Here is a 22,764-nt window from a genome sequence, read left to right on the forward strand (position 1 = left end):
ATACTTGAAAATGTGAAAATAAGCAGGATGATATATCATTTTATAATAATGAGTTCAAAAATGTTTATAACTTAAAGTTACTTTTGTCTTTATTCATACTAGTTCTTTATAATGTCTTATTTATTTTCTATTTAATATTTAGTTCCTCAACATATCCCTTAGAAGAAAATAAAGGTAAATGAAAGAAGATAAATTGTAATATTTATGTATTATTACATGTATCATCATAGGCCAGCCAAGAAACTAAAGTAATAATTTTGATATATAATAATAATATCTACGTCTTACATACCACCTTAACATTGGATAGGACTTGATGAATTACTGTAGATGACAAACATTATAATAAAATACACACAATGCACAAACATGTTTTATTCAACTCATTTACATTAAGTGAAAAACAAACTTGAAACTTAAAGAAAATCATTCATGTTTCAAGAAATGTTTCAATGGCAAACAATAAAAACACGATTCAGAAAGTGCCTCTCTTCACATCTTTGGTCCTCCACCAAAAGTACAGCTCTTTTTGATTGCTTCTAACGGACTGAAGTGCTGGAGCAAAATTTAAGGACAGAACAAATATAAAATAACCATCTAGGCAGTTGATGAAGATGGTTTTATATCTCTAAACATACAGCATCTCTGGTTACTGTGACTGCTTAGTAATGTAATGACATGTAATGTCACATTTTCTTTTCATTATTGCACTCTGGACTTTTTCCAATTCTGTGTAGCTGTGTATATTTTTGTACAAAACAGTCACATTTGATTGACAGACACAAAAATATTAAGATTAATAGGCTCATTCTGACTTATTAAGTCATCGTCAGTGTCAGGACAGTGAACACTAAAACTGCCAGTCAATAATTTTTCTTTTTTTTTCTGACCACTATGCATCAACAAATTAGTTAAATGACAAAAACACAAATTAGTCTACATTATCTTTTAAATTAAACATTTAAAAAATAAATTTATCTCACCAGGCCTCATACTCATCAAGCTTTTGTCATTTTACAGACAAATAGCTAAAGATGATGTAATTTATGGCAGGTTTTTCTTTCTCCTTCTCACTTCATTATAGAGGCAAATGGCCCACATGTAATACTGTCACCAGGCACCAACTGCATTTGAAATGAGAAAAACTGAAATTATAATACTTATAAATGGTGGCATTTACAAAACAATAACAAACATAAATAAAGGAATGAAGATTAAGCATCAATAATTTATATAAAAATTATGTTTACAAGACCATCCCAGGCTTTAAACAAGTCCTTCATTTATTCGCCAGCATATCGTTCACTTTCAGTCCACTAGGTGGTGCTGTTTCCCTACATATAAAAACCTGTAGATAAGTTCAGTTTTAACTGGTTCATCCTGAAGGGACAGTGTTAAGGTTTTATTCACACAAGGCACACGGTTCAGAGAGATGTAATAGCTCAAACTTAGGCTCTGTTTTCTTTCTGAGAGGGTTTGCCTGCAGTTACAGAGAAATATACAAATGTTTAATTACAGATGGATGTATCAGACAGGAAATCTGTTGATTATCGTCCATGCATGGGCGAATGTCTTGAGCAGTTTTAACTTTATGTTGCTCTTTCCAGATCAAAACAGAGCAACAAGGTGCGCTGAGTCCTTGAAAAGTAAAAAGTCTTCACATTGTTTCATTAAAGGAATAGTTCAACATTTCGGAAAATGCATTTATTTTCTTTCTTGCAGAGAATTAGATGAGAAGACCAATACCACTCATATTTTTCTGTTAAATATGAAGCTACAACCAGGAGACAGTTTGCTTAGCTTAGCATAAAGACTGGAAACAGCTAGCCTGGCTTTGTCAAAGGTAACAAAATCCATTTATTAGCGCCTCCAAAGCTCATTAATTCACATTTTATCTTGTTTTGGGTTTTTTTTTTTTGTTTTTTTAAATCTGTACAAATGTGTGTAAATAGTGTAAAAATTACAATTTGTGGTTTTACAAGGGGTAATTACAGGGCTATTTCTTTGTCGTGGAAGTCAATACACCTGGCCAAGAAATAGTCAATAAATAGAAACATAGATGTTACCTTTGGACAGAGCCAGGCTAGCTGTTCCCCCTGCTTTCAATCTTTATGCTAAGCTATGCTAACCATGTCCTGGCTGTAACTTCATATTTAATAGACAGATATGAAAGCGGTATCGATCTTCGCATCTAACTCTAAAGAGAATAAGCCTATTTCCCAAAATGTTGAGCTATTCCTCTTAAATCTGATGTAGTTCAGTTCAGTTGAATTGATCTGACTGCAGTCATTGTGATGATGTAACTCAACCAGGTGCAAGTCTTCATGTCTTCTTGGGGTTTGAGTTTTGCTGTTTCTGCTTGCGAAGGTGAGCCTCAATCTCGTGCCTGAAGAACAGCATCCCCAGCTGGCCGTGCGAGGCCTCGTTCATGGCCTTGGACTGCATGCACATTCGGTATTGGTCTGGAGGGAGCTCATCAGCACAATGCTTCTCGTGCCACAGGTGGAACAAGCCACGAGACGGCGCTCGGACCACTAGGAGGTTACTGTGGAGGTACTTTCTGTAGAGGTGGACGTCTTCACCACCCCAGCCTTTGATGTCAATGTCAAAACCTCCTGGAGATAAGAGAGCAGAATGGGAATGTAATGTAAAACTATTATCATATCATTATAGGATGTGTTGTTATATTAAGTGGATATTTCAAACCTCTTTATATGCAAACACTTTTCTGGGCTATTTATATTTTCAGAGCTGTGTTCGCTACCTCTTAAAGGAATGCTGATTATGATTCCTGATTAGAGTGTACAGCATGTGATGATAATCAGTTTTCCCTCCACACTGCCTGGTTTGTTGTTTCATAAGTGGGCACTGAGGACATTTTGGACTGATGATGATGAACTATTCGATCCAACATACTTAAACTTGCAGACTTGAGAACTACTCATGTCAGCTTTTGCTCAAGCTTTGTGTCCCCCTGCAGTTTTATTTTCATTACTTTGTCTCAGTCTCCAGTTTTTAAACTCGTGCTTCAGGGCTAAACAGATAAGACAGGAATTTGAACACAGCAGATGAATCGCTCATTTGTTTGCATGTATGCACTCATGGCCTAAATAGCTCATTTCATTCTTTTTTCTGAAGAACATAGAACTGCACAACTTAATTTGGCTTTTAAAGTAATGGTCCCACATTTTGTAAAATGTGGGACCAATGTGTTTGTTTAATGCGTATAAATAGAAGTGTAAAATACGAGTTAGAGTCTTTTATGGGAAAGTTAGTTTTCCTGGGCAAGAAATAGTCCGGCACATAACCCCCCATTGTCGTTTTTATGCTTCATTTTTAGTACAGATTAAACAAATGTGATATAACGAGTTAATCAGTGAGCTATAGAGGAGCTGGTAGACAGATTTTATTATGTTATCTCTTTAGTATGCTAAATATGAAGCTACAGACAGCAGTTGGTTAACTCATCTAAACATAAAGAATGGGAAAAAGTGGAAACAGCTAGCATGGCTCTCTCCTAATGCAAGAAAATCCACCTACAACACCTCTAAACTTCACAAAATTACATGTTACATCTTGTTTGTTCAATGTGTTAAGTGTAAAAACAACCATTTGTGGATTGTGTTACTCCTGGGATAGAACCAGGCTGTCTGTCTCCCCTTATTTTCAGTCTTTATGTCAAGCTAAGCTTTTCTGAAAATGTCAAAATAGTCCTTAAAAACAGACTTCTGGCCCTCCTGGAGCCTTGTTTTGTGTGAATTAATCTGCATGCTTGTGTGATAGTGTTTGGGCCCTAAACAATAAAACACTTTCAATTTCACTGTTGCCTCTAACTGATTTCACTTGGGGGGGAATTAAAAGTGATGTAAATCTGTCTTGAGAGCCAATATTCCTCACCTAATATACAGACGGAGAAGACATGGGGCTATGAGATATGCTAATATATGCTGCTGCTGCTACTCAGCGCTATTCCATGCAGAGTAATGTAATGAAATCTCCCCAAAGTTAAGAAAAGTAATGTAATATTGAACCATTTGTGCTTGAAGTTTTTCATATCCATTAAGCTATGGCACCATTAACGTAGCTGTAGCGATCCAGGAAGCCCATTTTACCGTGTTATGTAACACCTCTGCACAGATAATAAACCCCCAAGAGCCACTGTTTAGACATTGCTATATCACTAATATGTTGTTGTGATGTGATGATGTTGTTGCTCTGTAATAATTACCTATGTTGATAAAGTCAGACCTGTACTGGCAGGTCATACCGAAACCAAAATCCCTCCAGAACCCTGTGTCTTTCTTGATCACCTGAGGAGAAAAGAACCGCAAGTCTTAGAGAGCTATGAAGAGAAATATATCAGCACAACACACACAGGAGGCACTTCAAACAACGCTTCTGTTGATTTGAACACCTCACACCTGGAGAGGGGAAATATTTCAAAACCTCCAAGCTATATAGCGTAGCATTGAGTATGATATTTTCCACAAGTGGCTCTCAGAGTGTTTGAAAAAGGAAAGAGAGAAGATAGATTTGATTGGTATGTGTTACCAGCTGTTGCTCCACAGGTGGGATGTGCTCAGGACTTCCGTAGATCAGAGTGGGATTGTACTGGCTGAATAACACCGGGTAAAACACCTTTTTGCCTGAGAGGGGGAGAAGCAGCGATGTCACACAACTAGGCTGTGATTTGATGGGAATGTGTGTGTGTGTGTGCGTGACACACTGTGTGTCTCACCAGGCTGCGTATTGAGGCGGCAGGTGTTGAGGAAGTCAGCGGTGAAGTAGATGTCCACGTCGCAGAAGAAAAGGAGCACGTTGCCTCCTTTCCAGGCTCGGGCCCCGACGTCTAGACCTCGTCCTCGAGAAAACTCCTCGTCCAGCTGCAGCAGGGTGTAGTTTTTAAAATTAACTTCCCTGCAGACACAGAGAGGAAGCGAGGTTAGTCAGTGGTTAACAGTGGTTAGACAAAAAAAAAACAGTAGTCAGTTCTCTTATGAATTGACCAAAATGATAAAAATAGAAATAAGTTTCCTGAATTTACTCAAAAGAAGAGCTTATTCAAACTCTCCTTGGAAGACTACTTTTGAATGTATTCATTGTAGAGCTGCAATGATTAGTCGATTAATTGATTAATCGATCAACAGAAAGGTAATTGGCAACAATTTTGATAATTAATTCATCACTTTTAGAAATTTTCGAGCAAAAATGCCAAACGTTCTTCAATTCTAGCCTCTCAAATGTGACAATTTGCTTTTCATACATGACAGTAAATTGAATATCTTAACATTTTAAGCTCTAAGTCAAGCTAATTGAAAACATTACTGTGGTCATTACTGTGAATGCCATTTTTCACTATTTTCTAACATTTCACAGACTAAACGATTAATTGATAATAAAATCAATCATAAAATAATCAAAAAAAAATTGCTAGTTGCAGCCTTCACCCATTGTATGTATTACTGGTTTTGTTTACGTACATATATACATTGGCAAGATTTTGTTTTTTTTTTTCAAAACACCATGCCAGTAATTCATTGAATTAAATTGTAGAGAATTAAACTGAGTTGTGAAAAAAAGGGATTTTTTGAAAGCAGAAACCTTTTTGGATTGTGTGTTGTGTGAAACGCTTCAGAAAATGTGCATTACCTTAATTCATCAGCTAATATGAGCGATTCAAATGGTCAACAATGAGCTTTATATATTGCAATAAGCTTGCAATATATAAATATAATCTCGGTGTTGACAGGAGTCTCTAAACCCATTGTGCATCCCAGTTGTGAAATCTCTCCCTGCAGCAAAACAGTCATCGTGATCTGCATTTAGGTATGTCGGCACCTGCAGCACAGACAGTCCTGGAGGCCGGATTACAAAGCAACTGCCCTGGGGCCCCTGATTCGCTCTGTGGCAATTAGTTTGTGGTAATTTGATTAACTTATCAGTTTGTTTGTTTGGGAAAATGCATCAATTAAAATGAAAAATGAAAACCCTAAGGTGCATTTTTACCTGATCTCGAGGCCCTGTCTTGTGGAGGTGCCCTGCGCCAAAATCCAATTCTAATATCTTTATTCTTCCAGTTGATATTTTGCTCCCATGATGCCTATTCCTAAATGAATTAGTGCTTAATCAAATCACTACAAACTAGCTCAGCGCACGAGGGAACAGATAGTAATTCAGAAGAGGAGTGCTGGTTGAGTTCTGGGGCTCTGGGCAAAAATATAATTAAGCTGCCATGTGGACTGTGCCTGACGGGTATTTGAAAGCAACACAATACAATATTTAGAGAGTGGAAGGATTCAGAGGGCCTATAGAGAGCTGACATCATGATGTCACGTCTGGTTAGCCTTCGTTTAACTAGCTTCTGTAACTCAATGCAATCTCTCATTAGCGTTCTTTCATCTGTCTGTCTGAAAGACGAAGCATGTTCCTGGGGTTGACTTTCCATATTCTAAGACCACTCAGCATCCACTCCAGCAGTTGCTATCAGAAATTTAACACTTTGTTATTTTAACAAGGTTAAACAACATTTTTGTTGTGTGCACAGAAAAAAATACAGCCCCCATTAAAAGAACTACAAACATGACGACACTGGTATGTTGCCATGCAATCATAAAACTCCCCAACGCTGTCTTCTAAAGTAATTTTTCAACTTTCTAGTTGTAATCTCTGCTGCGACCGCGACCCCTTCACTCGCTCATGGACTCGTCTCCTCTGCCGAGCCAATACATTTAGCCTACAAACATTTAGGACTGATGGGAAATGATGTTCTTAAAGGCCGCTAAAAAAACATAACTATTAAATAAACAACGATATTAGATTGTGTTCCAGAAAACTCCCGCCCTTATCTAAAATATGAAGCAAGCCACATGACATGCTGCTTAGAAATGTTCTGTTGCAAGGCTGGATTTTTAGTTATTAGCATAGTTACAAATGTCAGCGGGATTTTCAGTGGGTTTTCCTACTTCTGGAGCAGAAGCCACAAGTTCCAGATTGACTTTGGCTCTCTTTTGGGGCCCACAGCTCAATTTCGACCTGGGTTCCATCAGTGGTAGCGGCCCTGGTAATCCTCAATTCGCTTCCCTTTATGTCTCACATCATTGGCATTTTCCACCGAAAGATTAAAACATCATGACCTCCACAATCTCCTTTCCAAAGTCCACATCAGCACAAACTTTTGTGGACTGAACTGCACTTTGTTCCTCCAACATGTTCCTTGTTTTTAGGTTCTGCTTGTCTCATACTGATTCTGTTGGAGATACGAACAACAAACCTTAAATGAAAACTGAAAATCAATCGGACAACAAAGCGTCCTCCATCACTGATCAAGGTCGCTTGTTTCAAGGATGTGGTGAGAGTAAAGAGAAACAGCTGCATCCAGATGTACTCTGAGGCTGTGGCTTTCTCCTAAACCGTAACAATTCACACTGTTAGTGACTAATGCTTTATTCATGCATGCACATTGACTGACACACAACACAAGCACACACGCACACTTGCATCAACTTCAGATAGAGGACACTGATGAAAACTGGTTCACATGTCTCTGTCCGAGGCAGAACAAACAGGATCAAGCCTCTGCCTTCATTCATGTGATGCTGGGTGGCATAAGACATGGGAAAAAGTAGCCGGAGAAAAGGTAGACATGCACAGCTTTGTTAAAGGAAACAAGGATGACCAGAGGAAAAACGGTCTGTTTGTTTTTGCCAGAGGCAACTTGAATCATGCTCCCCACATTTCCATGTCTCACTTCTGTGCCTGTGGATGTTGTGTATCAGCATATTTATTCATGTTTATTCCTGCATAAAAACCTTTCTCTTGCTCCCATCCTCTCACTCAGCCTCTCCCATAAATAAGACATAATAAAATCATTTGATCCTGGTCGTAACTGCCCTAAATCCCAGAGAAACATAAACACGTCAGTACTCATGAGTGTCTTATTTGTCTGTCTGAATAACAACTCTGGTTGACCAGATAAACAATGTCCTCACATCCAAAATATGTGTCCTGACTTAAAATATAAAGGGAAATTTCCAGAAATAAGTAAAATATCAGGAACTATTACAAGACTTCTATGTCCGTCAATACCTGCCTGCGTATTTTTGTGCTGTCAGTCAAAACATCAGCAGACAAGAGTCCAGTCTCCACGTCTTTCTACAGTTTACGAATCCAAACAGAGTCAATCTGTTCCAGTCTACACAGAGTCCCAGGAGAGCTGGACCCACCCGCTGGCAGTAAACTGTCAACAGATGGAAGACACAGAGCACAATAGCCCCGTTTGTCTCAAACAATGTTAACCATTCACATTTTGATTCAGTCTCAACTTTGAAGGATGTGTTCACAATTCTTCTTGCCTTAATCATTCCTCCTGTTCATACTGACCATTAGAAGATCCCTTCATAATGCACTTACAATGTAAGTGATGGGGGCCAAAATCCACAAGCCTCTTTCTGTGCAAAAATGTACTCAAAAGTTTATCTGAAGCTAATATGAAGGTTCAGCTGTCTAAATGAGTCAAATCAAGTAGATATCTTTCATCGTTACAGTCTTTTCAGTGCCAAAGTCTCTCTTTTTGTTACTATACTTCCACCACAGCTCAACAGGGAAACACTGGAAACACAAAGAGGGGATCTGATGCTAAAATGACTGTTAATGTGGCAGATATCCACTTGATATGACTAACTCAGAATGCTGAAGCTTCATATAAGCTTCAGATAAACTTTTGAATACATTTTTGCACAAGATGACTGTGTGGACATACTGTGGATTTTGGGGCTTAAACAATAAAACACTTCAAGTTTCACTTTAACCTCCAATTAATTTCACTGGAGGGAAACAAAATAGATGTAAATCTGTCTTGAGAGCCATATTCCTCACCTACTATAATAATAATTATAATAAGCTATAAGAAATGAAATAGTCCAACAGCTTTTTTCCTTTCAAACTCAGACCGCAATATGATATACCTAATTCCCTCATATGAATCAGCTTTCAAGTCAAGCAAACCTGAACATAAGACTGTTAATGTGTGGACAGATAATTCAATCAAGACACTAAGGGTTTTTTAATTGTACAGATTGGTCTATATTTCACACACTAGAGCTTGATGAGGCTACCGTCACCATAACCGATGACATGAAATTCTGTGTTGACAGCGTGTGGTAGCCAAGAAGGATGTCGTCGTCTATCCTGACAATAAACCCTATATTACAAAAAAAAAAAAATCAAAAACTGCATAAATAGGAAAAAGCAAGCCTTTAGAAATAAAGAGAGAGCAAGACTATCAGTAGTTCAAAAAGACCTTAAACAACTTACAAATACAAGGGAACAACACAGGCAAACGGTGGAGCAGAGCTTTCAAACTTCAAACACTAAAAAACTTTGGGACACAATGAACCCTGCAAAGAAACAAATTATCACCTCGGGTGAACAAAAAACTTCTCTCATGACGGTGACAATATGTTTCAGTCTCTGCCAGACACTGATGCCACATGGACCCACCTAGTGTTCAGCGTGTTTTCAGTAGGGTGTGCACTATTAAGTTCACAGGCCAAGACGGACTGCCAGCTTTTTTGCTCAAAGAACGTGCAGAGGAATTGACATCAGCATGGTGTTCTACATTACAACTCACACTGTCCCAGCTTTGTGGAAGAAGTCAATCATATCACAAGTGTGTAAAAAACTGTGCCGCAGTGAATAATGATTTTCATCCTGTAGCTTTTACCTCAATTGTCATGAAATATTTTGAGAGATTTGTAGCGTCCCTGCTCAAGAAGCAAGTTGAGCCAATGTTAGATACAGGTCAAATTCTCAATAGGCATGAGCGCAGCACTGAAGGCGCCATTCTCAGCATCTCATCTCCAAGCACCTTGAGAACATAAAAGCCTCTGCTCGAATTTTATCTATTGATTTTAGTTCAGCGTTTCATACTGTGCAACCCTACCTGCTTTTAGAGAAGCTGGAAGACATGAGTGTTAACACTACCCTGATTAGATGATTTTATTCCTTTTTAACTAATAAGACACAGCAAGTGAAGGTCAATGGCACATCGTCAGAGACCAATCACAGCAGTACAGGGGTCCCACAAGGTTGTGTGGTATCACCTGTACTCTTTTCATTGTGCACTACTGACTGCAGGAAAGTACATCCCAATAATTATAAAATTTGCTGATGATACTGTGATTTTGAGCTTTCTCCACAAGGACATGGACCCGTCTGTGTACCACAATGAGAAAGACACCTTCCTGAATGTCACCTAAATACAGATGGTCTATGACCCGAGGCAAGTGACTGACCACGAGCCAGTGGTCATCAAAAACCAGACAATCATTCAGGTGTCCTTGTATAAATACTTAGGTGTCCACATAGACAACGTTTTTTGCTGGAAAACACACATTGATAACCTGTGCAATAGACTGCAGCAGAGACTTTACTTTGTAAGGCGATTGAGGCTGTATGGAGTGAGCAGCCAGATCATGCTGATGTTCTACCAGGCAATCCTAGAGAGCATCATTAGATATAGAATTACAGCACGGTTTGGCAACCTAACAGTGCCACTGAAAAGCAGACTTGCCAGCATGAACAAGACAGCTATGAAATAATAGAGAAGAAAGAATATGAGCCCAGACAGAGCCTGTACAAGCAGAAACAATCAACAAAAATCATTGCAGATTCTCAACATCCCCTCTTCTCTGAGTACGTACCTCTGCCATCAGGAAGAAGACTTTTTGTGCCAAAAATGAAAATCAAACTGCTTGAAGCTATTGTTTGTTCCAGCCTCCATCGAGCTACTGATCTCTAGTGCTAAATCTTAGTGCAATAGAGCAATGTGCAATAAATGCACAAGCACTTCAGCACTTCCTCACTTTTGCACTTTAAATCTTACAGCTTCTTTTTAAGCCATTGTGTTGTCAGTGTCAAATGTCTCATATTTTTTAAGATGTTTACTACTGACTCTACAAATAACCTCCTGTAAAGCTACAAATTGTCACATTTGTTGTACGCATTAGCCATGCTAGCTGTTTCCCCCTGCTTCCAGTCTTTATTCTAAGCTAAGCTAAGCTAATGGTTTACTGGTGGTAGCATAAATTTAAAGGATAGATATGAGAGTGGTATCGATTTCCTCATCTAACTCTTGGCAAGAAAGCATCTAAGTGTATTTCTGCATTATCCATAATTCAGTAACACTGACAACATAGGTTAGCTATGATAGCACATTTGTACATTTTTACTATCTCCTGCAATCATTTACAAATTCAGCCCCTCATAAATAAACTTTAGGGGACATGCAGTTATAAATGATTTATTAGTAGTATAAAGGGCAGAGATATTTTCCTGATTACCAGTGTTATTTAGGGGGAAATGTAATTGTCTCTGTTTGAGCCAAGGTTGATCTATTCATCCTGGCAAGTGCATGGTGTGTGTGTGTGCTGTCCTCGGCGCATTAGCTGTGTAAATAATTCTCACAAATCCATATGTATGTGTGATCCCATTTTCTGAGCCCACAAATGCCAGCACAGCCTGGCTATTTTGTGTCAAGTGGAAAAGTCCACTTAAATCCTGCAACATCCTCGTTCTCTAAATTACTTCTTATATCCTGCTCTTTTTCTTCTTCCGTCCCCTCAGGCATTAGCATCCTCATTAAGGCCTAAAATAGTCAGTTTGTTTACTGTAGGCGTGATGGCTGGTACCTAGTAGCTAAATTGTTGAAATTGTGTCAGAGTGAGAAGCCTGTAAAGAGCTGTCATGTTGTGTCTTAGCAGCAGGCCTGATCCTGTTAGTTCTGCTTAGGACAGGGAGGGGAGAGACCAGATTTTCTCTCTGTGTTTGTTTTTTTTCTCACTCAGTAAATCTGTGTTTGTGTGCAACCATTTGTATATATGTGCTTGTGTGCAGTTATAGCTCGAGGACTGACTTCAGACTACTTGCTGAGTCTCGACAGTAAGCCTCTATATGTGGCCACATCCAGGCTCCTTTTCAGTCTCGACACATTTCTGAGATACCAGAGGAGCACGCTTTCTTTTTGCCTCATAAATATGTTTTTGAACTAAAGAAGCTGAACTGCTCTCACTTCTTCAACATCTCTGTATGTTTTCTGATGCAGCATTGTCAGTCAGCATCTACCTCCTACCTGGGAACTCTTTATGCCTGCAATAATTTTCAAACAAATCATATTTCCTGTGTCTGTCTGTCACCTGCCTGCAGTTTACAGAGCAGGGGAGCTGGTGTATCCTCCCTGGGCTATTGTGTTAAAGAAGAAAACAAACCTTGTGCTTTACAGTGAGCTGGGGAATCAGCAGTCTCTGCATGTAATGGAGAGGTAAAGTGCAAGCTATAAAAAATGCAGACTTGTTGTGATCACTCTCAGACTCAACCCCCGGGCGAGACAGCTAAACAAGTTATTAACACCGAGTAATTTGCAGAATGGGTCTGTGGTGATCTGTTAAGACACATGCTCTCCTAAATATGGACGTTGGACAGCTTTCAAACTCTGTCTGTGATTTGGTTATCATTTCATCCACTCATAACCTTCTCCCAATCACCCTCGGCTCAGCATTATCCTCTTGCTTCATCAGAGAAGTCAGAGACTCTTCAGAGAGTTGTTGACCCGTCTGTGAACTGAATGCCACAATAACACGAAAGACTTGTTTGAGAGGCTGTTGCAAGTTGGTATGAGAGAAAGGCGATGGCTAAAGAAGTACTTTGTTTCTTTGGCTGTCCAAACTCGTCCTTCTCTTTCTTATCTTTGCATCCCATTTTCTTTGAGATCTTTGAATCTCTTTTTGCAGCGGAGCCATGCCCTCTCTCCCCTCTTGTTGTTTTCCCCCTCAGACCTCTTCTCTCCTCTGCTTCAGAAGCACAGTAATTATTCATATGTATCGACTGGTATCTCTTAAAACACCCATTCTTCTTCTTCCCTCCTTCACACAAAATGTCCCTTCGGTTCTTCCTCACTATCTCACGTTGTTTTGAATTATTATTCTTGAGCATGTAAGGCTCAGAAACCTACATGCCCCCCAATGGTTTGAGACTGAGTCTAGTCTTTGAAATACGGATGTGTAAGCGATATAGCAACTGATTCTATCTATTTTAAACGATATCCCTGGTGTCTGGCAGAATGCTTGAAGACTGAGGTTCAGATTTGCTAGAGCACCTCTTTCTCACTCTTTTATTCTGCTAGTTTTGGCTGTTGTTACAGAAGAACTGGTTCAGCCTTTAAAGGATATGGCTGGCAACTCACAAGTATTGTGTGTGTATCCAAAGCTTAATATATCTTATTCCTCTGTGCCATAGACCTCTGTTGTAGGGCTGCAGCTAACAATTATTCAATTTCAATTTCATTATCGGAGTCTGTCAATTATTTTCTCAATTAACTGAAAATATTCACATTTGAGAAGCTGGAATACAAAAATTTGGACATTTTTTTCTTAAAAAATGATTAAAAACAATCAATTATAAAAATATTTGCCAATTAATTTAATTGTAGGCAAGTAATCGATTAATTAACTAGTCCTTGCAGCTCTAGTCTGTTGTTGTCCATAAACTATTAAAAACATGTCAATGAGCCACACCGTTGCACCGGTTGACATGTTCCTTCGCCACGAAGATTATGGTCACGGTAGTGTGTTCAGAAACGGCTCCAAAGACTAATAACAGCGATCATGTTTTCTGTCTCCGGAGAGTAGTTCCTTGACTTTGTACTACATTGTAGATTGTAAATTTTCAAAGAACTTTAGTACAAAGTCAAGAGGTTGTGATATGTAGCACAACAAGCTAGCGAAGCTCTGTGAACGTAACCATGTTCCTTACAAGGAACTGCTCTCTAGAGACTGAAAATGGGATTACTGTCATTATTCTTTGGAGTTGTTTCTTAACAAACTACCATGACCATAATTGAAGCGAAGGAACTTCACTCAGTACAATGATGTGGCTCATTGATGTGTTTTTAATAGTTTTTGGTCAACAATGAAGGTCTACAGCACCAAGGAATAAGTAGGATCAAGTCATTGTTGGTTTGGCTCTGCGCATGAGATAGCTGCTGCAATAAAAAGCCTTTTCACTCTCATTTAAACCCTAAAGAGGCGTTGACATGGGATAGAAAACTGGTGAAGATCCAGTCAATTTAGATCTTAGATTATGCCAGCTGTGGCATTGCAGCCATTTCTCTGAGTGAGCTTCATGGGAAGTTTGCCTCGAGAAGTTTATATTGGCTGTTGATAGTCATGTAAATGTTGTTTTGGAAGAATGTGAGCTGGGACACTGTGCTACTAAAAAGCACAGAGTGTGACTGCATGTGATTTCACACAGAAAAAGGCATTGCTAGTGGTTATTTGGGACCAGACACAAACCAAACTAGAGGTGAATTTAATTTGTTGGAAGGGCAGTGTGCAATCAGATCAGCTGCTAATGATACCATCATTGCTGGGAACAGATATTGACTTGTTTGGGAGTGAAGGTGTGTGTGTGTGTGTGTGTGTGTGTGCGTGTGTGTGTATGTACTTGTACTTGTACTGTATCTTTGTGTGAACCATCCTCAAGTTTTAGTGTAGTTGGTTTTAGTACAAGGTCATTCTGGCCAATCATCAACTCTTCTTTTAGGTTTTAAACTTGGTTTTTAGGGTTAAAATTGGAATTTGGATTATTTTAGGTTAAAAACGGAATAAAATCAGTTAGTATGTGGGATGCATCAGACAATTAATTTAACACAGTTGGTCGATAAAAGAACAATTGTGATAATTGATTTATTCTTCAAGTCATTTATCAAGTAAAAGCACCCCAAATTGGTTCAGTACAACTTCACAAATGTGAGGATTAGTTTGTGCTTTTGCTTTAGCCACATTAGCGGCATGGGTCTAGGGATGGCAGGGATGTCAGTCTATCTGTCGGTTAGTTGGTCCAACACAGACTGAAATATCTCAACAACTATCTGATGGACTGACATGAAATTTTGTACAGACATTCATAAGAATGGAGGTCCAGAAGATGATTCCTTCTGACTTTGGTGATCCCCTGATTTTTCCTCTTGCACCACCATGAGGTTGGTATTTTTGTTTTTCAGTCAAATGTCTCGACAACTTTTGGATGAATTGACACACAATGTAGTACATACAGAATGTTCAGGTTCCCTCAAGATGAATTTTCACAACCTCGGTTTTTCCTCGAGTGCCATCATCGGGTTAAAAAAATTAAACGTGTCCAATATTTTGGTTTATGACCAAATACCTGAAAAATATTCCCATCAGCCTGAGCTGTACTTTGCATTTAGTGCTAATTGGCAAGCGTTAGCATTCTAACAGAGTAAACTAAGAACATGGTAAACATTATACCTGCTAAACATCAACATGTTAGCATTGTTACTGTGAACTTATTAGCATGCTGATGTTAGCGTTTTGCTCAAGTACTTCACAGGGCTGCTAGTGTGGCTGTAGAAGGTCTTTTTTGTTGTATTTTTTTATGTAAATTAAAAACATCTTTAGATTTTGACCATTAGGTAGACAAAAAAGCAATTTTAAAACATTATTCTTGCTCAGGTAAATCGAAATGGACTATTGTTACTGTTTTTGACATTTTATGGACTAAGAAATTAACTTGTTCAGCTAAAAAAATCAATAGAATAAAGAAAAGAATCCTCAGCTGCAGCCCGCCTGCACATGCAATCCTATATTCACTTTGTGATGGTATTTGTGCACACTGTATGTGTGTCTGGATCCATGCGTGTGAGCCTGGGGTCTCAAATAATAGCACCACAGGAAGTTATGTTCTTCAGATGATTTCCATTCATTTCCACTGCAGTCTAAAAGCCAGCTAAAATAGAAGAGGAGTACAGAGTTGATTACAGGAACTGATTCACACTCAGATAAGCTGCAACAGAACTGGTGACTGCATTGTTAGGCTATGAGAAGAATACCAAAAGACTAAAAGAGTTCAAGGCAGAACCGCTGCTCAGAGAGAAAAATTACAGGACGAAGTGCTTTATTCAACCTCCTTTCACTGACTATACTCTCTCTTACTTCTGCTCTAACTGTTTTCCATTCAGTGCCTCTCTGTCTTACAAACCTTCGCAATCACTCTTTCAAGAATTCTCCCACACTAAAATCAATTACTTTGCAGGTTTCTTGTATTTTTCTGTGTTCTTCTTTCCATATGTTTTCTTATTTTGCCTTCATTAATGCTTCATGTGACCCTTTTCAAGTGTATTTAATGCTGCCTTCTTTAAATCTCCCCTCAGCGACAGCAGCAGGCAGAAATACGGAGAGACAAAGAAACGCTGTGTGATACTGGTGACAGTCCGACTGATTCAAGGCCACACAAAAACCTTCGAGGATGGGAATCGACAAGCATCACCATAGCAACCCCCTTAGGGAATTTGTGGCTGAAACCACAGTGGATCTGACTCCTGATCAGCTCGCAGCAATCGTCTCCAGAGGTGTGGGTGTCAAAGTCCACGGGAAAAGGTTGAGCTTGAGTCAGGGGACGATCACAGACCTGTTGTAATTTATCTGGGTTGGCTGGTAAAGGTAGCCGAGCTCTCGGCTCCTCAGCATGGGTGGCACACTGCTCCATTATTCATCAGGCAGATGACTGGCTGTGGCAGGATGCCGAGCCAGGAGGTGTGTGTTGCGAGAGAGAGACAGATTACAAAACGCAAATAAAGGAGGTTTCTGAATGTGCGGAAATGTGCGAAAAATATTTTTACAGCTTCTGAGCCTCTGAGAACAAGTGCGTGACACCGGCTGCATTTGTTTCATTACATAAATTGCGTTTCATATTCTGCATTTGGCTTCTGATTCAAAGATGTGATCTTGGCTGTGGTTCCAACCCACCTGGATGTGTTCTCCAGTGTGCTGCGGACTTCGCTCATCTGTTCTTTCCCAAAATACACCACTGTCAGATGGACCCGGCCGTCCTGACGCACGCAGACTTCCCTGTACGTACACAAAAAACACACAGAGGAAGAGACATTATGGATGAAAGGGTTCTCAAACTGAGAACTGGGGGGATTGTAGGAAGGAAGAGAACTGTCATAAAATGAGGGGTTTGAAGAAGAAGGCCCCGGTTTGCAAGTTTTATTCTTTTTAGTGCAAATTGAACAACAATTCTGACAGTTAATTAATCATTTAAGTTACTCACCAAGAAAAGATGTTGCTTGCCTCAGCTTCTTAAGTATAAGAATTGGCTGTTTTTCTGTTTTATATCTTTGTATATAATTTGACTTTTTGAGGGGATTCTGGGGATCACCTTTGCATCTGGGAGACTGTGATTGGCATTTTTCATTATTTCTGACATTTTATTGACTAAATCACTCATCAATTAATCAAAAAAAATATTGACATTTCCATTGATAATGAAAATAATCATTAGTTTCAGCTCTAATCCCGACTCTCCTCATTCTGACACGGTACTAAATTAAAGCACAGCAAGGGATTGTAATGTATGTGAGCAGAGACCAGGTGGGAGATGCCTGCAGGCACTTTGATGGAGACATGTCAAATATACCACACACATGCTGAAGATAATTCACCTCCCCTCCCACAAGACACACACACACTTACACACACATACACACACACACACATATGCGCAGATGTCAGAATTTTCCCAGAAGCGGATGTGGGGGGGGGGGGGGGGGGGGGGGGGGGGGGGATCTCATAAAACTCAACTGAACACAAGATGCTTAAAAAGACTAAATACGTGCAGAAGATACTGAGTAGTCTTGAATAATAACATTTTTACAGTCATTATAGATGCTGTTGTGTAAAAGGCTCTCTCTCAAATGCCGGCTTTATTAGAAGTAAATTGATTTTCATAATTATTTCATCATGTAGTAACAGCGGTAGTATTTTCTTCTTTAACTCCAGTGCGCCTGTCTGCAAATGTTTGCAGTTTGTTTGTGTTTGTGTGGATTTTATCTCTATTCTGCACTTAGAAGACATACCAGTTATTTTCCAGTCTAACATATGATAAACACAGAGTCACTTGCTGTTATCAACCCCTAAACACACACTCAAACACATAGCCACGTGCAATTTCTTCTAGTACACCTTCAATATGGATGAGCTTAAAGTGTTTGCTCAGCAACTCGACAAGTCTTTCAAGCAAGTACACTTCTTGCCATGCTGTATATCAACTACTGCTGTTCTGCCCAGGGGGGCGTTTTAATGGGCTGCAACACTGCTACTAAGCAGGATTTACCATGTAAAAAGAGCTGTGATAAGCAGCAGCAGCAGCAGCAGCGGCAGCAATAAACAACAGACATTAACGAGGATGTTTCCTCAACTGATGGTGACAGACAAGCACGTTTTGCTGTTAGCTGATGAGGTTTGACTGCTAGTCACAACATGAATGTGAATTTCTTAAAAATGACAATAGCTACTCTCATTATCATTGCCTCTCAGGGCTTTAATAACAGAGATTCAAACCTCTATCTTATACACATACTAGTCTGGATCTACTTGTGATTAAATTGCTGTATGCCTTAAAACGTGTGCAAGTACGAACATTACTTGTGGTCATGTGGCTTCTGATAAAAACTGAGCTGGGATCTGTGAGGCCGTCTTTATTCATATTCATGTCAGAAACTTTTAAACCTTGCTCAGATTTGTTTACATTCTGATTATGCCTACCAGCACCAAAATAAATTAACTGATAACACTACATGTGCACATTCAAAATGTTAATTACATGTTCCATAAAAAAAAGGGAAAAATTGCCTCTCTGATGTTAATTTTCTTTAATCTCCCCCACAGTCCCTGTGTGTATCACATTTTCCTGTGTTTGTTATTTGTGATACAGAAAACACATTTTGAATTATTTAATATGGGGCTTTTTGGTTTAAGTCGCATTGTTTGCATTGCTTCAAAATTAACAGCTGGAAGCAGAATAAAGAAATCGGAGAAAAGTTGAATCACTAAGTCTGACCTGAAGTTTTGCATGAACTGCTTGAACTTGTCTGTGCGTCTGGACAGTGGGACGATGATGTTAATCGGGACGCCGGCTGTGTCGACCCTCTCGTTTTTCACCTTCATCAGCGGCCCAAAGGGACGGAAGAGGATCAGGCGTCTGAATTCATTACTCGACTCCCCTCTGAACGTCAGCTCATACAGCGTCCCTTTGTCCTTCTCTGTACGAGTGATACCTGTTGGGTGCGACACAAAGATATGAACTCATGACCAAATAAAGTGAAGGTGACCATGCATGTTTGTCAGAAGTTTATATAAAACAGTAATATACAGTATAGAAGCCTGTTTAAAGGAACAGAGTTAGATAAGAAGATTCACTCTCATGTCTATACAGTAAATATGAAGCTAAAGCCAGGAGATAGCTAGCTTAGCTTAGCTTAGCACGAAGACTGGAAATGGGGAAACAGCTAGCCTGGCTCTGTCAAAAAGTAAAAGAATAAATCAGCTGACCTTAGCTCTAAAATTCACAAATTATATCTTGTTAGTTTTATCTGTCAAAAAACTGAAGATTAAAAACAACAAATTGGGGTTTTATGAGGCGCTATGTGCCAGACTATTTTGTGGCGGGACCAGTGTCAACAAGACTCCAGGATGTCTAGCCCGGATAAAAAATAGTCCGTCACACAAACCCCTGTTACACCAAAACTTGTCGCTTTTACGCTTTGGTATGTGTACAGCCCTTTCCTCTTTATTCCAGTCTTTATGCTAAGCTAAGATTACCATCTCCTGGCTCAAAGATGCAGAATGTATTATTTCATAGAGGGAAGCCCATTTATCATTTTTCAAAAGTTATAGTTGTTAATGGACAGGATGTGTTATACTGGTTGCAATGGTCACAGTTCGAAAGTTGTAGTGTGCTTGTTAGAGCCAGTTAGGTCAGATATCAGCCGTTCACAAGGTGATATAAAATCTTTTTATATCACTATATGAAACCACTGAGTGGTCAGAATTTATATGGATCTGCCAGGACACCATGAAAGCTTCATCTGGGAACGGACACAGGCTTAGCGCACACTCAAGACTCTGCTATGCCCTTTTCTCCTGATATGGTCACAGTATGATTTTCCGTCACAATCAGTGCCTTACTTACTTACCCTTACCCTTACTTACTATTCAGGTCAAATTTGAGCCATATCTACATTTGGGAGCACTAAACACAATCTAAGCAGCATTGTTTTAGCCTGAAATTGTATGACTTCGACTAAAGTGACTGATACATATGTTTGTACATAGATGTTCTGAGTTAAATTTGACCCATATTTATTAAAAAATTCAAAAATCACCGATCAAAAATTTTGTTGCATTCTTCACCTTCAATAACATTCATTGAAATCATGATTGCTGTTATGTTCTCCTGTTTTAGGGAAACATTGCAACCTAAAGAATATACCTTCTCTGCTCTCTGTAAGCTTAATTGGGGATTAATCATTAATAATTTGTTAATGATCATCTGACCCTCATCAGAAAAATCATATGCTAAAGTTGTAAATAAGCAACTATTTATAAATTTCTGTTAACTTTTGGACAGATGTGTTGCAGATCACAATAACAGTATGAATGCAGGACAAAATGTAAATGTAAAACCTGACTGGATTTTTGTTGTACACTGAGTTTTAATATCAGATTTTAGTTCCTGTGCCTGTTGTTCCTCTGCGTCTCTTTTTGACACAGTGATTTTGTTTTCCCTGTTTTCTCTGGGGTGAGGCCTTTCTGTAAAATCCTTTGGGATTTCTTTGTTTCTTTGTGCCAAGGGCCATATTTTTCCTTGTTAGTTTTTGACATCTAATTTAGAAAATTGGTGGGAAAATAAACATTTTTCAAGAATCTGAGCCGAGGGACTATCATTTTTAGCATCAGTTTCATCATTATCTCTTTGTGCATCTGTCAACGGTGCTCCGTGGCAGACTGATCTGATATTGTGTGTATATGTCGGGGGAAAAAAGAGAGAAATAGGGCATATGAGGCCACACGAGACATTGTCCATGCACTCTGCTGTTGCTGGGCAAAGAGCAATAACTGTACATACACTAACAGTGTACGTGTACACAACTCAAACACACACACACACACACACACACACATATGCCGAAAGAGAGGCTATTCTGGTCACCCCGACCAATTTTCTTGTTGCAAGCCTTACGTCAGCCTCCAGAGTGAAGTTGTTTTTCAATTACTCTACTATTACTAGGGTTATTACTTGCAAATTGACCTACTAAGGTTGGTTGGAGAGAGAAGGAAAAAGGGAAATGGGATACAGAAAGTGAGAAGTGAGACCTGAGAGAAAATAAACAGACAATTGTACAAAGAGGAAGAAAATACATCACTGTATAAAGACACAAAGTCTTCAAAGAGAACATGGGTGACGGAAAAAGACCAGACAGAAAGATAGATAACAGAGGAAATAAAGAAAAAAGAGAACCATTTGTAAGCAAATTACAGAGAGAAAGAAGAAGAGAGAGAGAGAACAGAAAGATTCACAGTCTGATAGCAGCTCGAATTAAGGCCTTCCTGTTAAATTTGGCCGGCTTCCTGTGATGGTAGGCCTCATTTCCCAGAGGGACACGATAAGCTTTCATTTTGTTAATATGTTGAACAATTTAGACTAAATGCCTTCGCTTCCTGTGTCTGTTTTTCTGTCTAACTGCACTTCTCTGTCCTTTCCTGAGCACAGAGCTCAGCAACTGACAAGTTCACTTTGCATACCTCCGGTGTTTGTGTGCAGTTTCAGCTCACCAGCTTGCTAATGCAGCCTTGAAAGCTCCCTAAAAGATGCTTTTGTCAGTCTGGCCATCTAGGCTGCCTTTCACTCGTCTGGCACGTTGGATAAAATGCTGCTTATTCAAGATTTTGCTTAAAATCGATGTTGAAGTCCATTAAAGAGCAGTAAGTGCAAAATATGAGGAGGGAGTCGCTATTTCATTCTTAGTGAGCTACACTTTCCTGCTGTCTTGGTGAGGAATTATACAGGCTGAATACACACGGATACGCGTAAATGTATGCACATCTATTAAGATCTACCTCATATAAACACATACTTTGAGCACACAAGACCACACACATGTTCATACACATGTAAAAGGGGTTCCATATACATGATGACCTATGGCTCATTTCCTCTGAGCCAGGTGCCACTATTACTCACTTTTAAGCCCCCCACCCACTCACGCACTGAAGACGGTGACCTTCAAAGAGAGGATCACACGCACACACACACACACACAGTAAAATACCATGTTTGAAGAGATGCTCAACTGTGAATGAGGAGCAGCTGGCTTCATTTCCTGCAGTTGTGATCAGAGCAGGACAGGATATCCTGGCTGTAGTTGTACACAAACACGCACATATTTCTGACCTTCCAGGGATTCATGTACAAAGAAAAAGATGAAAGTAACCCAAAATTGAAGTATAGTGTTGTCGATAATAGAAAAGAGCAGCAACAATTAGTTGATTAGTCGAAAGATTGCAAGAAAATGAATTTGCAAGTATTTTGATAATCACTTTTTAGCAATTTTCCATGCCAAAAAGCCCCCAGAAATGCTGGTTCCAGCTCCGGAAATGTGAGGATTTCTGCTTTTCTTTGTTTTAAATCATTTTAAATGGAATATCTTTGAGTTTTGAGACATTTGAAAATGTCACCTTCGATGCTGGGAAACTGGGATGGGCATTTTTTTAATACTTTTTGACATTTTATAGACTAAATGATAATGAATTAATTAGGAAAATATTCTGTTGAATAATCAGTAATGAAAATAATTGTTGGTTGTAGCCCGAGTGCACATAAAGATAGTGTGTTTCAGATTTGTTCTCA

At 39.2% G+C, this 22,764-nt stretch overlaps 1 protein-coding gene across 2 annotated transcripts in view; it reads right to left on the reverse strand.

Moving 5' to 3' along the window:
* Positions 1-355: 355 nt before the first annotated feature.
* csgalnact1a (chondroitin sulfate N-acetylgalactosaminyltransferase 1a) overlaps positions 356-22,764 on the reverse strand; it is a 37,574-nt gene continuing 15,165 nt past the window's right edge. The window contains exons 3-9 of one of the 2 annotated variants that reach the window (XM_067573955.1): positions 22,187-22,273; positions 18,916-19,132; positions 16,821-16,922; positions 4,739-4,917; positions 4,552-4,646; positions 4,229-4,310; positions 356-2,615 (exon numbers count right to left, since the gene is read on the reverse strand). In XM_067573955.1, coding sequence (XP_067430056.1) covers positions 2,323-2,615; positions 4,229-4,310; positions 4,552-4,646; positions 4,739-4,917; positions 16,821-16,922; positions 18,916-19,132; positions 22,187-22,273 — 1,055 coding nt within the window. In that variant the 3' untranslated portion in view covers positions 356-2,322. The remainder of the gene's footprint in view (positions 2,616-4,228; positions 4,311-4,551; positions 4,647-4,738; positions 4,918-16,820; positions 16,923-18,915; positions 19,133-22,186; positions 22,274-22,764) is intronic. The other variant, XM_067573956.1, reaches the window with a different exon arrangement.

The sequence above is a fragment of the Thunnus thynnus genome, chromosome 19 (genome assembly GCF_963924715.1).
Source record: "Thunnus thynnus chromosome 19, fThuThy2.1, whole genome shotgun sequence".
Taxonomy (NCBI): domain Eukaryota; kingdom Metazoa; phylum Chordata; class Actinopteri; order Scombriformes; family Scombridae; genus Thunnus; species Thunnus thynnus.